The 17,529-nt window shown below is 42.1% G+C and overlaps 1 protein-coding gene across 1 annotated transcript; it reads right to left on the bottom strand.

Annotated features, from left to right (window-relative positions):
• Nucleotides 1-209: 209 nt before the first annotated feature.
• Nucleotides 210-12,487, bottom strand: susd5 (sushi domain containing 5). The gene is made up of 5 exons (XM_079288717.1): nucleotides 12,284-12,487; nucleotides 10,895-11,072; nucleotides 7,605-7,714; nucleotides 6,262-6,450; nucleotides 210-4,863 (listed from the first exon to the last, which is right to left on the bottom strand). The coding sequence occupies exons 1-5, from the start codon at nucleotides 12,363-12,365 to the stop codon at nucleotides 3,035-3,037; spliced, it is 2,388 nt and encodes a 795-aa protein (XP_079144843.1). The 5' UTR covers nucleotides 12,366-12,487; the 3' UTR covers nucleotides 210-3,034.
• Nucleotides 12,488-17,529: the final 5,042 nt, after the last annotated feature.

The raw sequence follows: 17,529 nt of genomic DNA on the forward strand, positions 1-17,529 counted from the left end.
TAACGGCTGTTAGAAGGGGCTTAGGTAACGGTTTACATAAAAGGCTGACTGTCGGGAGTCAAGGCCACAGGTCAAAGTCACGCCTTAATATTAAAAGTGGATCACTTTCACAAACGTAAAGAGCGAATGGTAAACAATGGACCATTCGATTAGAGACATTACAAAAATAAAAGTAGATATCAAGAGTTAATACCACATGTTTAGGAGTTTATTGTGACACAAATACAGTACGCATTTCTTCCATCACACACATCACGCTGTTTGAGATGAAGAAGAAACAGGCATGGAGACATATTAGCATCATGTGAATGAGAGTCAACGATGTCAAAAAGAGTCCTTTGCTTTCTTTCTGATTCTTTATGATTTGCACATAACTCAGGTGGTCCCAAACCCAAAATATAGTCTCCGTATTTTACAAGTCTGGATGATTATGATGTGGCAAACCTGGTGTGTGACCAGACATTCCTCGATAATCTACAATATTGAGTACAGCACTTGTCTTCAAACAGCTTTAGTTGGTGAAGTAAAGGGCATTTTGACTGAAGTGGAGATGAGCTGTGAAAGACATGAAGAGGTCATGTCAACTGTGCTCGACTGTCTTGGCGAAGAAACACAAGTCAAATGTATTTCCCCACACACCATGTAATGCTTCACTGTGACCAGTAAATGATTACAGTCAAAGATTCATATTTACAGAAACATGCCACATCAACACTTTAGTGTCAATTCATTTTCAGACACCACAATACTGAAATCAAAGTGATTGATGAAATATTTCTTTCCCATAACGCATCCAAATCCAACAAAAACGCATTTCACAACTAAATATGTTACTAAATAACACCATCAAAAATATATACTTTTAGAAATCAGCTGAGAACACTGGATGTGAGGAAAGATTAAATGATCGTCACATCATAAAGCTTCGTCGCCCACTTTTGGCATTAATTAGAAGCACTTTCTATTGAAGTTATTGCCATACTTTTTGTAGTCTTTTTTACACCACCAGAATTACAACCTCTAATATGTAAGTTTAAACTCTCTTATTTGAATTCATTTACAATTGCTCCTTTTTATCAGGTTTTCTATTTTAACATGTGACTTTTGTTCTCAAGTATTTGGCACAGTACACAAACAAATATCACCAAATCATGCAGAGCTACAGTACACTGTACAATCCTTCATTTTTGGAACAAGGACTGTACAATAAACTAAATCTACAAAGTCATACCCAAAACTAAATGTACACATATTGCAAATTGTCGAAATTCTGAAGTACAGAACAGCGTTAAATTAACAAATCCAGTTCAGATAACACTCTTAAACTTCTCATGTTGTATTTTATCAGGACAAACATAAAAGAACACAAATAAGGAAGTATAATCCATTGATATACTAAAAATATTTAGCATTACATTTAGCATTATGTAGCTAAATGTAACAATATCATGATTTACATTTTAGGGCATGTGGTCCAGCCCTAATCTTAACCCAAAGTTATCGGCTTCAATTCCACATAATACTCAAAAATCGAACTACATTTTTCACTGAACACCCTACGCCGTCAGCATATGTCAAACTGTTACCAACCCTTTAAAGATGCGGTAGGCAATATTTTTTGGGGGCAACAATGCCCTGGAAAGGCAAAAGAAATCGCCAGACTTTGAAAATACAGTCGTCCTCCTCCTGCACCTTTCCCCTCTCTGTCCTAGGCTCCTCCCACCAGATGCACGTTTCATAGAGTAACCCGACCCAGATGCCGTTACATAGCGGCAATTCTGTGACAATTACGGTCCTATTTTCTTTGCAAACGTGTGGGCCTGTAAAGCCCTTTGAGACTACAATATCGGCGTTTCAGAGATGGAGAGAAAACGTTGCGAGTACAGCCAATAGGAACGCCCTCTCTCCAAAATGACCTGTGATTGGCCAAAGTCTCCAGTCACATGCTTGATTTTCTAAAGCCCCAAAACAGACAAGAAGAGGTGCAGAAGTCTAGTTTTCTCTCAGACCACTTGAATAACAATAGCCTGATAGGCTATTATGGATTTTTTTGCCCAATGATGCCAAAAATAAACTGCCTACCCCAGCATAAACTGTTTAATTGTAGTTTCTCTCTGTTGCCATGGCAGTACCACAATGTTTGATCTCTGGTTGGTCTGAATCCCGTCAGCAAACACAACATACCGCTGGCCGGCGGATTGCACGGACCTGAGACACACACACACACACACACACACACACACACACACACACACACACACACACACATACAGGGGCTGAATCTGGCCAACTGATGCCAACTGCCATAACCAACAGAGGAACCATCTTTCTCACATCTTTCCCCCCATGCCGCTCATTTGACCCCCTAATCTAGTCTAAACATCATCATCCTTTTTTCCGTTCTTGCTGGTTTGACAGAAGCCTGGTCCTTCATTTGTCACTACCTGCCCAAATCTGCTTCTGCAAAGTGTTAGAGTAACAAGTGGAATACAGTTCTTATCAAACAGAAGAAGATGGGGAATCGAGAACAATGCAGCTAAATCAACAATAAATGAGCAGTCAATGAACAATGTCCAAGAGCTTTGAAGTCTCAGTTCATATATTCAGGTGGGCAGGCATGCCTTCTTGTGGTTTTCCTACATGGTTAATTCCTTAATGTCTCCCTTTTCAGTTGCTGGAGTTAAGTCCAGTCTAGATACCCTCTCCACATGTCCAGCTAGATGTCAGAGCTTTGAAAATATTGGGTAGGGTATAATGCAGATGACTAAAATTCCTTAAAATCGATCTACCATCTTGTTTCACTGCGTTAAGCATCAGCTCTTACTGTTTTACACAATTTTCTGCATCCCATAGGTGCTCTTGAACAGGGCTGTAGCACAACTCATCCATTCACACCTATCCGAACTCTGAAATTATGCAGTAGTTTCTAGCAAGATGAGGGGCTGTGCTTTCCTCTCAAATTCATCCGAATCTTCCCATCCCTCCTAAATGTCTCTGCCCTCTGTTGGTGTCCCTCTCTCCTCATCCGTCACTCTTACACTTTTTGCTGCATCTCTATCTGTTGGCCCTGTCTGGTCTGACTTTGGCCCTTCCCATTCATCTCGTACACTGAGCTCTTCTTCTGCTGCTGCCGTCGGTAACACCACACCCCAACGATAACCGCCGTGGCGACCGCGCAGAGCGCCACAATTATCGCTGCCACCGTAGGACCTCGGCTGGTGGAGCTCGGCGGACGGGGAGGGCAGGTGTCTCCTGTACAGATCGCCTCCCCCATATCTCCCTCAATCTCACCCCTCTCGCCGGTCTCACCGGGCAGATTGTGTAAAGTGTGCTCTTCCATCACTACGTCGTCGCCGTCGCGCATCGGTGGAACCGGGCCGTGATCGAGGAAGGGGTGCTCAGTGAGGTCACCCTGCCAGAAGTGGGTGGGAGCTGCCTGTTGTGTGTCGTAGTCCAGGGTGTCGGAGTATGAGGGAGAGTCTGAGGGCTGTGAGGGGGCGGTGCTGGGGATGAATCCAGGCCACATCTCCTCTGCGCCCCCTTGATTTAAGGCAGGCATTGTGGTGGGAGACTCGGCCACCTCTGGTAGGCTGGTGTAAGGGCCCGGTCCACGAATTTCCACCTCATTGGGTCTGTCTGCTGCCCCAACAACTGTCCCCCTCTCTGTATCCTCTGGTCGTACCCTTTCTGTTGTGGAGTCACCAATTTCTGTTTCCTCCGAAACGACAGGGTAGCCGTCCAGCCAGGTGTCATCTGTGGCGGCCTCTCCTCCTGCTCCCTTCTGAGTGCCGTTCTGATGCTCATCCGCTGCTATAGAAAATATTACATGCTGATGACCGTCAATGTCATCTTCATGGCTGTCATGATCATCATAGCCGTCATGGTCATCGTGTTCATGATCATGGTGATCAGTGTAACGGTCGTCGTCATCCTCCTCTGGGTCGTAATGCTCCTCGCGGTCATCGGGGTCAGGATGTTCCTCAGAGCCATCAGGATGTTCTCGATCATCGGACACACGATCGTCGGTCACGTTGTCGTGTTCTTCGTAGCGTTCACGTACATCGTAAGTCTCGACATACTCCCGGCTGCGAACACGATCGCGGCCCTCTTCGTGTTCGCCCATGTCATAATTGTCATCGTGATCATAATGATCTTCGTGGCGGTCACGTCTGTCCAGATCATCATGCTGAGCTGGAATGTAATGCTTCACATGATCGCCGTCTTCGTCCTGGCGACTGTCGTGGTCATCTAGATCATCATGGTGGCTGTCGTCATGGGCATCCAGTTCTTCGTGGTTGCTGTCATCGTGATCGTCTCCGTCATCTGTGTCTGGATCATCGTAGCCGTCTCGCTCGTCATCGTGGTCGTCGACATCAACTGGACGCTGGTGGTGGAGCGTTTCTTGGCTGTCACGCTCTTTACTCTCCTCTGATTGGGCGCCTGGGGCTCTTTGTGTAGTCTGGGTGACTGGATTGGTGGAGACAGTATGTCCCTCCTCCTGGAAGGCCTCAGAGGGGAACCAGAAGAGGTGTTTTTGGGAGAGAAGAGAGACAGGTGCTTCTGTGGCCTCAACAGCCCGGTCATCGTCCTTTTCTGCTCCTTCTTCACCTCCTTCATATTTTCTACCAATCACCTCTCCTTCAACATCATGCTCTCCATGTTGGTCTTGATGCTCCTTCTCTACTGCGACAGTGAAGCTTGTTTCTTGCTGCTCCTGACTCCTCCCCTCGTCCGGGTATGCAGCTCTGTGCACCTCCTCGTACACCTCGCCATGAGCCTCCTCTGGTCTCTCAGCGTGGTGCTCTGCCTCTCCATAGGAATCAGTGAACTTGTCCTCGTAGTCCACCGGACCTTCAGTCTCATCTGCAGAAACACAACAAGGACACATTGACAAAGTTGCATCAAGTGAACAGTAATTATTAAACAACTCAACTCAAAAAAAATCAAAGAGGCATTTGAATTCAAACAACTTTTGGATTCTGACAATGTGGAAGTACTTTAGATCAGGGCTTCCCAAACCTTTTGGATCATTAATGTATAAAGGAAAAGTTATACATCAATATGAAGCCACAGCCAGCAGCCAGTTAGCTTAGCTTAGCATAAAGACTAGAAACAGGGGGAAACAGCTACCCTACAATCACCTCGAAAGCTCATTATTTTTGCTAATGCCAGGCAACCAGCGGAGACTTGAGGAAGTCCCTTCTTCTCCTGGCCGAGAAATAGCACTGCAACATTTTGGCTTTGCTTCAGTTTTTGTGCGGAAACAAACTAGATATAATGTGTGAACTCGTAAACTTTAGAGGTGCTGGTAGTTGTATTTTGTTACCTTTGGACAGAGCCAGGCATGTTTCCTCCTGTTTTAAATCAATCTTCTAAAATAACTCTCAGCAACAGTCGAACTGTTCCTCTAAAGTAAAGCATTGTCTGCTTGTGATGCTTCATCACAGGGGTCAGATGCTTGTTTGGAGGATTTCTAGAGGCATGACAAGGTGAAAGAATCCCGTATATCACACAAAATACATCAGTAGTAATGTAAATATAACTTTGTGCTTTCCCTTCGTTATCTCTTTAAATCATTTTTTGATTCCTCAGATTGATCTCGGGACAGTTCAGGAACCGCCGGTGTAGCACACAAACATGAGTACGACCCTGTTAGCTACTCATGGACACAGGCATGGCATTCTGCTTTCACATTCAACTCTTCTCCCTCTGCTATGAACTGGGCCACGCTATGGCATGTCACACTGAGGTGTCATAGGAGCCATTCTCTACTCACAACTGAGACTCTGTTTCCCAAAAAGCCAAGAATCAAGCACTGATCACCTAACAACGCTGGGAGCCAACACTCGAGGCTCAGCCAAGACCTACAGCATTTGGGAAAACATGATAGTTGGCAAGTTGGCCATCCTGTAGAGCCTACATCCTATTCTGTGACAATTGTTCTTCAACTGTCTTCATCATTCTGAAACTATAACGCAACAAATGTTGAGGGCAAAATGGTCTGATGTTACCATCTTTAAGTTACATACATAAGTAGGGTAGGAATTTGGCGTACACATGAAACTTATATATGTTTAAACTGTGTTGGAGTAGAATTCACAGAATAAATCTGACGATTGTGCTTCATTTTAATCAAAATCTCATCATAATCTGGACTACTCTGATGCAAATCAAGTATCCGCAACTTTGAAGAGGATGAACAGGAAGTGGGTTCCATTTCTGTCCCACTCTCAAAGATGAACAGTTTCAAGACCTTCTTGCCTTTGACACATATCTCCACTAGTCCATACCACTCTCCACAGCTGTCGCACAGCAGGCTGAAGGCACTGTGTCCACTGGGCATTGCGTAACCCGGCACACAGGTGTACAGCAGCTCATCTCCCATCTCATACCCAGTGTGGCCCTGTAGACGGGCGTTAGGAAAGGATGGAGGGTCACTGCACGGCACACCTGTCAACAGCAAACACAGACATGCATGTGAGCTTTAAAAAACATACAACATACAAAGTGGAATAGAAATGTTTTGAGTTGTAAAACAAACTATTATATAGAGATGCTCGAATCCCTATTCAGTACTGCACAGTGTGGTTAATGAACCATGACACACAATTATGATCCAGCTTTACAGCATCACTCTGCCATTTGTAAACAGAAAGAGATTAGAATGACTCAAGGGACAGGAAGCAATGGGCTTTGTGGAAAATGTGGATGTTAATTTGACAAACAGGACCACTAACAATGCCACTGGGAGGAGATAAAGGCAGTGTATTGTCTTGACTCTGGTCTAATTTGTTATGGTAGTTTTACAGAGGCAGCACAGTTTTTTTTTGACAAAATGATTTAGCAAAAAATGCCACTCACTACATATTTTTTTTAAGTTTTCAGTTGTTGTATTTACTCTCCAAAATAAAAACCTTTTCAAAATACAATCAAATCCTGTGTTATTGTTGATTAAAATAATAAAGGATCAGTTTTAGAATTGTTAAATAGGGTTGTAAGTAGGGCTGATCTCATGCAGACAACTTTTGGAGAGTTGGGAAATCTCTCCCACCACTGATCATTAACGGCCTCCAACAATTTACTCCTCTCTGAAATGGGAAGGCACCTACAGCTGAATCATCAAAAAAGCCCTCCTAAGACTCCTTTTCCTGCGCCAGCTCGACGGGTTTGGGGTGTAAAGAGTGGAGACGCTGCAGTTCAGCGATATAAAGTGTTCTCACCTTTTCTATATCTGTGTGGCAACTCAGCTCAGCAGAGAAAGCAACTGGACAGAATTGATTGCTTTGCCTAAAAAAATCCTCAACTGCAAACTCATCCCCATCTCTGACATCTACGGGACCCTCATACTGCACAAAAGTCTACAAATACTACAACGGACCCCCCGTTAATGTAACTCTCCCCTCAGGAAAAACCAAGACATCAAACTTCCTCAAGCCTCCTGTTTTATGTCTGAATGTGTTAATGTGAAACATAGAAATGGCAAACACACACAATGTTGCAGGATGGAGAGTGTTGAAAGTAGAGGATATAAGGAACGCTTAGTAAATCTCAGGAAAGACACACACGGCAGTGTATATATCTGTGTGTACCGTGTGTTTACTGACCTTTGTCTTTGATACAGAAGGCGTCCAGGTGTGCAGCGTCCTCTCTGGCGTTTTCTGTTCTCACATCCACTGCTTTCAGTGCACTGCCCACAACGTTGCACACCGTGGTCCTAGAAATCAACAGATAAATAATCAACAGACAGATACTTCATACGTCTACTCCACTACATATCAGAGGGAAATATGGTCCTTTTTACCCCACATCCAAAAAAAAAGAGGAGCATAACTTTGTTTTTTCTTCTTTCCTCTCTCATTAATTAATTAATAACAATAATAAATAAATAAATAATATATCAGTCACAGGGGACATTTTTCTGCCGATCGAGTACTTTTAATTTTGATATTTTAAGTATATTTTGTTGATAATACTTATGTACTTAATATGAATGCAGGACTTTCAGTTGTAATGGAGTATTGTTACATGAATATATTGGTACTTTTACACACGTAAAGGAGCTCAATAATTCTTCCTCCACTACTGATAACAGTGAAGTGAGATTTCTGCTGAATAAACCTGCAGCTCTATACAGAAAATATGACGACACACACGGACAGATATAAACAGCACGTGCTGCTTGCTCAGTCCCCGTCTGATTTGTTGCTTATTCAAATATTATTACAGTGTGACATCAGAGTCCAGAAACACACATCATGTCTCAGACATGCTGCACTATCAGCAAGTTGCAGCCTGCGGCACAATGTTATCACACTGTGGCACATTACGAATAGATGTTCCCAGAAGCCTCGAGTTGCAGCCCACTTCATATAGAACAATCACAACATCAGGGACTTAATATAAAACGCTTTCCACAGAGACCAAACGACGCCTACAAGCTGTGGCAAAAAATGCTGAGTAAACAGTCTATTTTTGTTGCCACATGAAAGGTTTATGGCATCACTTGCCCATTTGTCATCTAAGACTGACTCAAACTTCCCAGGCCAATCACATCATGCTCCCATAGCAGCTCTTGTGATTTTAAGCAGATTTTAACCTGTAAACACGGAGGATATCTGCAAAGTATTACTTTACTTTTCCATTTGGAAAGAAAATGCAAAGCAGAGTTCAGAAACATAATTAAAAGTCAGACATATTACACTTTTCATATACCGTAATATTGCACGGTAATAACATTAATCAAGCTTCATCAAATGGAAAAGGTGTGTGTGTGTGTGTGTTTGTGTGTACTTGTGTAACTGACTTAATCAAAGAACCAGTAATTGGAAATAATTTGACTGGCAGTGAGTGAGAATGTGAGAGGTGGTGTGAGTCATAATGCTTGTGCCATGCTGACTTCAGCTTATAAGGACAACAATCTGAGAGAGAAACAGGCAGCAGGGCAGAAATCGCCAGGAAAACACACAAAAAATACTGTTTTCACATTAAACTCTGGCATGTGGAGGCATCTGTGTGTGTGTGTGTGTGTGTGTGTGTGTGTGTGTGTGTGTGTGTGTGTGTGTGTGTGTGTGTGCGCGCGTGTGTGTGTGTGTGTGTGAAAGAGAGAAAGATTAACCTCTATCAGAGACCCTCTGAAAAACACATATTTATTTAAGGAGCAGAAGAGGCTCGTATGCAGAACCCTTCTCTTCGGATATGACAGCCGAAAAAAACCAACTTGAAATTCTCTGATGTGTTCTGCTCACTTTCGAGTGCTGTGGTGATTGAGACAGGATTGAGACAGAGCAAGAGAAGAGGCCGTGGGTTGTAGGGATGAACTCAGCTTCGACACACAGAGACAGAGATGGGTGATACACTGTGAAACATGGTGAGCAGGTGTGAAAGCTGATGCCCGCTGGCCAACACGTAGAGAGCAGGGAGCGTACGGAAAGGAGAAAAAAAAGTGTCAGCTTTTCCTCCGACCAGACGTTCGTCATTCTCAGAGGCAGACGACCATTTTGAAGCAGGTTCAGTTTCATAACACTGATGATTCCTTCCTTGAATAATCCTTTCCATCTATTTATTTGTATTTCATATATTCATTTGCCAAGTCATTACATTATAAACCAATGTAAAATCATACATTTATCAACTTCCAATACCTTCTTTAGCTCTTTCAATAAACCTAATGCACTTGTGGAAGTACTTTAAGGGCCCTTAATCTATCCAGCAGCATTACAGAGAGTTGTAATGATTCAGTCATGGCCTGTCTGGAGCCATGCTTGTGCTAGCCATGCTTGAGTTCGCCGTGCTAGATGCTAGAGGTGTGGCTCTAGGGACAGGTAGTCTGTCGGCCTGTCTGTCACCACTTTAGGGCATACCGAAATATCTCAACAACTATTGATTGCTAAGAAACTGAATTGTAACGGCTTTGATCATGAGGTAAACATTTCAGTTCGACACAGAAGTAGCTAAATATGTGTCTGTTTTCAGTTGGAAAGAGTTTGGGGTAGGAATAGGGGGGAGGGGGAATAGAGAAATAAGATGGTTGAAGGATTTCTTATACTTAAAGGGCCATAGCAGCCTCCCAAATGAAACTTCTCCCGTGTGCCAAGCATGTAAGAGAAGGATGGTGGCCGTCGCAAAAACATGAACAATTTAAAACTAAAGCTGATCATATAATGAATAAGGCATTCTTATTGATATAATAATCAATTACTTTAGACTTTAATTAGATCCCGCTAAATGCAACACACTGTTCCTTCATTTCAATTTCGATATGCTTATATTGCAAAAATAGCCACTCGTCTTTGAAGAATTCAAGGCCGTATTTTAACTCAACACAAGCACCGTCACCATGTAATGCTGTACAGCATGTACCTCACAGCCCTGGAATCACCTTATACTGAAACCACAAAGACCACGTACTTTTCATGTGTCCTCTGTCATTAACACCAACGACTCACCTCACTATGAACTAACAGTGCATCCTCTCCCTCCAGGCCCAGAGCAGCTCTGCCTCTTTGTCTGCATGGGAGTCTGTCTGTCTCTGGGGGCTGAAAGCTGTGTGTCATGTTACCGTGGAGATGAGAGGTGTAAATGGAGGCAGTTGTCGACATGACACCCCGGCTCAGAATTCCCTCCTCCTCCAGGAGGGAACAGAGGAGTCTTTCTCCCTCTCTTCCTCTCTCTTTTTCTCTTCCCCCCCCCGCCCTGAAATGTGTCACTCTCTTCTTCTATCTTCCCATCCTGTCTATAACTGCCGCTGCTGCCTTTACTTCCTTTCTCTTTCATCCGTTCCTGCAGCCGCTGTCGCGCTCACAGAGATGCATACACACACCAAGATGACCTTTGACCTCAAGACGCCCGACATGTCCCTTAAAGCGACAAACACCCTCAATGCGTCTTTCCTTACCCCACTGTGCCTCCGTAGAGCCACCCACGGGTGCATGGGGAGAAGAAGCACTCCACCACAGCATGATGGAGCTCCTCTGCTGATGCCAAGCGGGCTTGTCGAGAGGCACAAGCTCCCTCAGCATCTCTGAAGCCCTGCAGGCCGGAGGAGTTTCTCAGGTCCAACACGAACACTCGACCTGAGAGGGAAGAGAGAGAGAGCAGGGAGTAAGAGGACCCCCTCTGAAACTTCCTATTTCCTCTTATTAACCTCCTATATGGCACAAAGTCATACACGTTGTCATGAGCACCAGTTTAAATTTGACCTGTGAGCTTCTGAGAACTGGCTGGGTCTGTAGGATAACGCCAAAGTGTTTTGTCAATTGTGATCAAATCTAAACAACATTAATTAGCCTTTTCTGTCTCACCTAAAGAGAAATATGGATTTTGAGACTGATCGCAAAATCGATGTAAATCCATACTATGTGTGCCACAATACAGATGTGCATTTAAGTAGAACTGCTGGTGTGGATCATCAATTAATGAAGACATTTCTAAGCTTATTAAAAGATTATCACCACATACAAAATTACAGGCCCCAATACATTTCACAATATTATTAGATATATATGTTGACAGCTGGGAAAAGGTTGGTGAATAAATCAAATTATTTTGTATAAAGGATCACTCTACATAACAGCATTACACTTGCATGTCATTGGAGCAATTCTCAACAGAGAAGTTTGACTGTATACAGTTTTGGCAACAGGAGTGATCAATTTAAGCATCACAGGAGCGCATGCGTCCCTCTCACCACCACCTCATTGTCACACCATCAAACCAAATCAGAGGTTAAAGTCTGGACTCTGATTTGAGCTTTGAAGCTCCTATAAAATAAATTTTAATTTAAATCAAATGAAGACTTATTCAGGCATTAAGTTTATGTGGTAGCCTAGGTTTTCTTTTTTTATTTCTCTTTTTTTATTGGATGTTTTATTCTTTTTATCGACTTGTAGAGCACCTTTTTTACCATCATTATTTGGTGTTAAGAATCACTCAAGCCAATGTTCCTAAGAGCAAATATTTCGAAATATTTCGAAATTCGACGAAAATATATATTGTTTTTATTGCAATAAAATGTTAAATTTACAAAAAAAATACATAATTACTAAATGCAGAAAGCAAGGCAAGTGTCGATGAGTCCACAGCGGTTCGTGCATCACCAACCCCTAACTTTCCTGAAGGAAACTAATATTCTAAACTAAATATTATAATACAAGCTTGTGGGCTAATTGTCTTTGGGAATAAACTGTGAGTTTATAACAAAGTATGTGGTTTGTTGTCACATTTGTATAGTAGGCTATCTTTGTATAATTTTCTTCAAGTACAAAATCTTAAAATATGAACTTACCGTCTGCATTTACAACAGAGGTCGCCACAAGACAAGCCAGGCATCCAAAGAGCAATGCTGTTTTCTTACAACGATCCAGCATCTTTTGGCAAAATCTCACTTTAGTATGTTGGAAAGCGTGTCCGAAAAACTTCCAGCCGACTTTATGTAATTCACAATCTTGCAGGTTCAGAGTGACAGAGGAGAGCGCGCGCCGGAGCAGCAGGAAGGTGCGCTTGTTGACAAGTGAGGGTGATACCGGAAAGAAAACGGTAAGAGCGGCTCACCAGCGAGGCGCAGTTTATCTCCCCCAAATAGTCGCCCACGCAAGCAGATGGAGCATCGGTGTGAAAACTCGCGTGTCCCCGTTAGTAAATACGTCACAGCTCAAAATCTTAAAGGGTGGGCAAAGGCGGTCAGATAGACTGCCGGACTGTTCCTTTACAGAGCGAGAGGGAGGAGATGTGGCGTGGATGAAAGCCTGAGCTAAATGTGATGTGTGGAAGTGTGTATTTGTGTTGAAGAGTAACATACTGACACTGCATTGCTAAAGACAATTTAACATCCAGTGGACAATAAGGGACCTCAGGTTCAGTACAAGCAGAGCTGATCCTTTGAGCATAAAATCTTCATTAAGGTGAATTGTCCCCTCTGCGAGGCCCAACTTCCCTCTGTTGGGCGGGGTGTGTTAATGTGTGTGTCCCATTTGGCGAGGGAGATGAAGACTGATGACCAAAGCCCATACAGAGCTTTTTGGAGCATGCAGACATTGTTCCAGTAAATCTGCAGGTGAAGATAACCAACCCACGTACCAGTACACACAGGATCCACACCACTGACCCTAAACCTATAAATTATAACCTATAACCGTTAAAGTTATTATTATTATTATTATTATTATTATTATAAATGCGTTATACATAGACAATAAAAGCTATCACAGTGTGCATATGCTTTTTGAAATAAATAAATGCACTTGTCCACACATACAAATTGCATTTCCCTGTCATATGCATTAACATCTCATGCAAGAGGACAGTGTAAGATGTGCAGGACAACAGTTCATTCTTTGATGAAGCGATCCCACCACACGGCCCGCTGTTCTGTGGCTTTCACATAATCTCCCTCAGCAGGTGGACGTTGTCCAGTTGTTGTGGAACTATAGAGGATCAAACTTACCATTTCTGAACTTTTAAGTCCATCAAGTGAAAAGAAAAATGGAGATTTGATCACCTACTCATTTCGTGACATTTTGGGCACCATCTGCTGAAGAAGATGTTTCTCAACTAAAAGTATGTAAAAGTTTTAGCAAAATGTACTTAATAAATAAGTACTCATTGCATAACAATACCTGTAAGTGTGTATTGTTATAAATCATGTCAGTAGATGGTTATTTGTGATGCAATAATGTGCAAGCAGCATGTTATTGTGGATTCAGTGTCGCAACTAATGATAAACAAATATGATGATTATTTTTCTTGATCAATTGATTTTTGTTCGTTTGGTCTTTAAGATGTCGCGACACAGTAAGAATTGTCCCTCATAATTAGCCGGAAAAATGAAATAAAAACAAAGGAGGAGGAGAGAAGATGAGAACATTAAGAAGATTTTATCCTCCATCTATTTTCCTGCTCCCTGCAGTAAAGATGATGACTGTGACTCGGAAGGAGAGGAGACACCGATACTGTGTGTGTGTGTGTGTGTGTGTGTGCAAATACAAGAAACAATTGGAATGACATTATTTTTTTAAACAACCATGTATGAATTCCTTAAGGAGTGACACTTCGGTTGAGGATTCACACATACTCATCTCGCTCCATTACTTTCTCCCACATCCCACCTTTTCCATTTTCATAATTGCCCCAAAGGAGTCACTCACGCTGCTGCATCGTGGCTATAAATACCCCACTGATGTTTTTCCATTTCAGTCACTCTTCTCTGTGTTTCTCTGTTACTTCCCCCCCCCCCCCCCCCCCCCCCGCCCCCCTGCCCTCACACACCTCTGATACTTTCACCTCCTGTTTAGAGGGGGATTTGCATGAGGGACCTTGAGGTGGGATCCTGACTCACGTTACTGGGGGGCTATTTCTGGAGAGGTGGAAGTTGAAGAGGGGAGAGTGATGGCGTGGAGGAGAGAGACGGTGATTCACACTTGCACCGTCTCGGAGAGGCTGGTGAGAATTATGTTTGCTGCAGGTGTCCTTCACACAGGTGTGTAATCTCACAGGACTTCCAGTATACACACCCCATGAGACAATCTGTGCTATGGAAGTAAACACACACACACACACCACAGGATCGCTCTGAGTATGTGTGAGACCAGTGACTTCCCATGTGAGACATGCTGTCAGAATGAGGTGTAGTGCAGGTGTGTGACTGACTCAGAGGAAATCATTGGTCATACGGAAGCCCAGGGACAGAGGAGGGTATGGCTTTGTCTCCATGGCAACAGCCTCCATGGGAAGGGGGGGGGGGGGGGTGGAAACAGGAACAGCTTCAAGAGTTGAAGCTGCATGCAGGGAAAATTGGTTTTGAGAGAGATGATTGATATATGTGTGTGTGGTGTGTGTATGTGTGTCTGTTGCTGTCCTTTGAAAAACATGTTTTTTCCAAAATGTCAACTGTTCATGAACTAAGGAAAAGCTTTTAGCTTTTTGAATATGCACTTTTGAATAAAAACAATGGAGTTTTTTGACAGTTTGTTTGAGGTTGAAGAATTTCCAATTGTATGGCAACATATTCCTTCAGTTTAAGTGAAAAATATTTTGGAGATATTTAGGTTTTCTGTGGACAGTGTCAAGTACATGCGTCTGAACCTGCACATGAATGTGTGTTTTAGCTACAATATACAATCTTTTTTTTGTACAGCACTTTAAAGAACACATAGGGAACAGAGTAAATGACACTACACTCACAGTGAACGCAACACATTCTAATCAAACAGCAATAAAATGAACAAAACACGAAAACATGTTACCAATATAAATCAGATGGATACAAAATAGGAAGTTGGCAATAAATACAGATTATGATAAAAAGTCTTCAGTGAGACTAGTGTTCAAATATCAGCTCAGGTCTATGGAAACAGTATCTGCGTTCAACGGAGACGTCCTTGTTTGACATCAATGGAGTCACTGCGATTACCAGCACACATTCAACACTGAGCTGCCAGCCACAGCAGAGTCAGGAGGAGAAGGCCACGGAGCTATTCAAAGAGCTGAGTTAATGAATTTGACTTTTGATGAGAGATGTTAATTACCATGCAATGCGGTGAGACTGGATGGCACAAGGATTGAAAATGTGTTGCGTGCAGATGAAAGATTACATTTTAGCACAAGCGTCATGAAATGTATGTGTTCATGCCAACATGCACGCACGGCGTGTGTCCTCTGTCTGAGTCATCTCTGTTCTATATTTTTGTTCAAGAATCCAACTGTCTATAATGAATAATAAACAGAAATGTAATCAGTTATGTTTAAATGTTCAGACATATTTTGAGGTATTTTGTTTTTCTGATATTCTTTACTAAAATTAAACAAATAACTTATGCCATCAAAAACTTAAAAAATCTGTTCTTCTCTGGGTGGACCCAGACAAAACAATCATAATTATAGTCCAAATAAATGCTCGAATGAAGTTTGTTATTTCTATTCAGATATTATTCTCTCTCCGCTAATATTCTTTTTTTAACAGCAGCTTAATAATGACAAACCTTTCTAAATATCATGTAAGACTTTGTTTTAGTGGTTGCAGGGCTAAAATAAAATCATTGCAGAAGCTCCTGACTGATAGTGATAGATGAGCAGCTGGCAGGCAGACAATGCTGCCAGGCTTCATACCTCCTCCTTTAAACCCTCTTATTTAATCGTTGTGATTTCAGTTACAGGTAAAGTTTTTATTCATGAAAGAGCACATGGTGGACCACTAGTCCTCCCAGCATACACAACAGCAGCACACCTGAATATGATTGAGTCAATTATCTCATTATAGTTACACCTGTGTTACTGTGTTCTACACGATTCACTGAGAAGCAAAGAGGAGAAATTGTTTGGTTAATTCACCAGGTGTAGCTGTAGCTGCGGCAACCTAGACCCACACATGTGTTTTCACTTTGCCTAATTACAGACCTCTTGACAGGATTTGTGTGAGTGTGACTGACATCTGGCTCACGTGTTGCAGAGGGACAATTACACTGTTTTCTTCATAGGCCTTTTGCACATGCGTTGCTAATGACATTAACGATGGCTCTTTTCACGTGTCCCAGTAGTCGGTGACAGTATGACAGGGAACAAGCATGCACAATACCAGGACCCTGAAACTGAAGGCAGTGGTGGAGAGTGTGTACATCTAGGGGGGCTTTAAAAAGTTTATTTAGCTTAAGAAGTAGTTTTCTCAACCCATAAAGGAACAGTTAATCCATCAGTTTGTCTGAAAAATCGAATTCAAAATTACCAAAATTGGAGATATGTGGTTTTCACTGGATATAAAGGATAGTACAAATTGTAATGTGAAACTAAAGCTGTCATACATATTGTGAAGAAACAAACATATTACCTCTGAGATGTTGTGAAGTAGAAGTATAAAGTGAAAGAAAATGCAAATACTCAAGTAAGGCACAAGTACTACATGTTCTTTCCCTTTTCCTCAGAATAATGCTGTATCACAACATGTCTGAGTGATCATCCCTCAACAGTTCAGAATGGATAATATTGCATAAGATCGCCCTCTAGCTGTGGATGTTGAGAACACCTGTAAAGATATTTCATTCTGGATGTGTAACTCACACTCTGTCTGCAGCCTTCTCTACAAAACCTGCAGTAACAGAGGTGGGGGAAGTATTTAGATCATTTATTTGAGTGAAAGTAGCACTTCAACACAATAAAACATCCTGCGTTCAACAGCTAAAAAAAAGTGTTGTTAACAAAATGCACTAAGTATCAAAAGTTAAAGTCGTTGTTATGCAGCTTTGACCCTTTTAGTGTTAAACACATGTATATAATGAGATCCTTTATTGGCCATTATTGTCGTCTTGGATAAGCTGTGCGTCATTTGGATACAATTTTATTAAAACAGGTGAATCAAATCTGTCAGTGCAGTGAAAACATTTCCACCTGTTTTAAACAAAAATAACCGTACTTTTTACTTACTGCAAAAACATAATTCATTATATATATTAATATGATCATCTTCTGAAACATGATCTCTCTCTTATAGTCTTTTTTAACTAATAAAAAACTAATTGGCCATTTTAGTATGAATATTTCTTC

Source organism: Melanostigma gelatinosum (assembly GCF_949748355.1).
Source record: "Melanostigma gelatinosum genome assembly, chromosome: 17".
NCBI lineage: Eukaryota > Metazoa > Chordata > Actinopteri > Perciformes > Zoarcidae > Melanostigma > Melanostigma gelatinosum.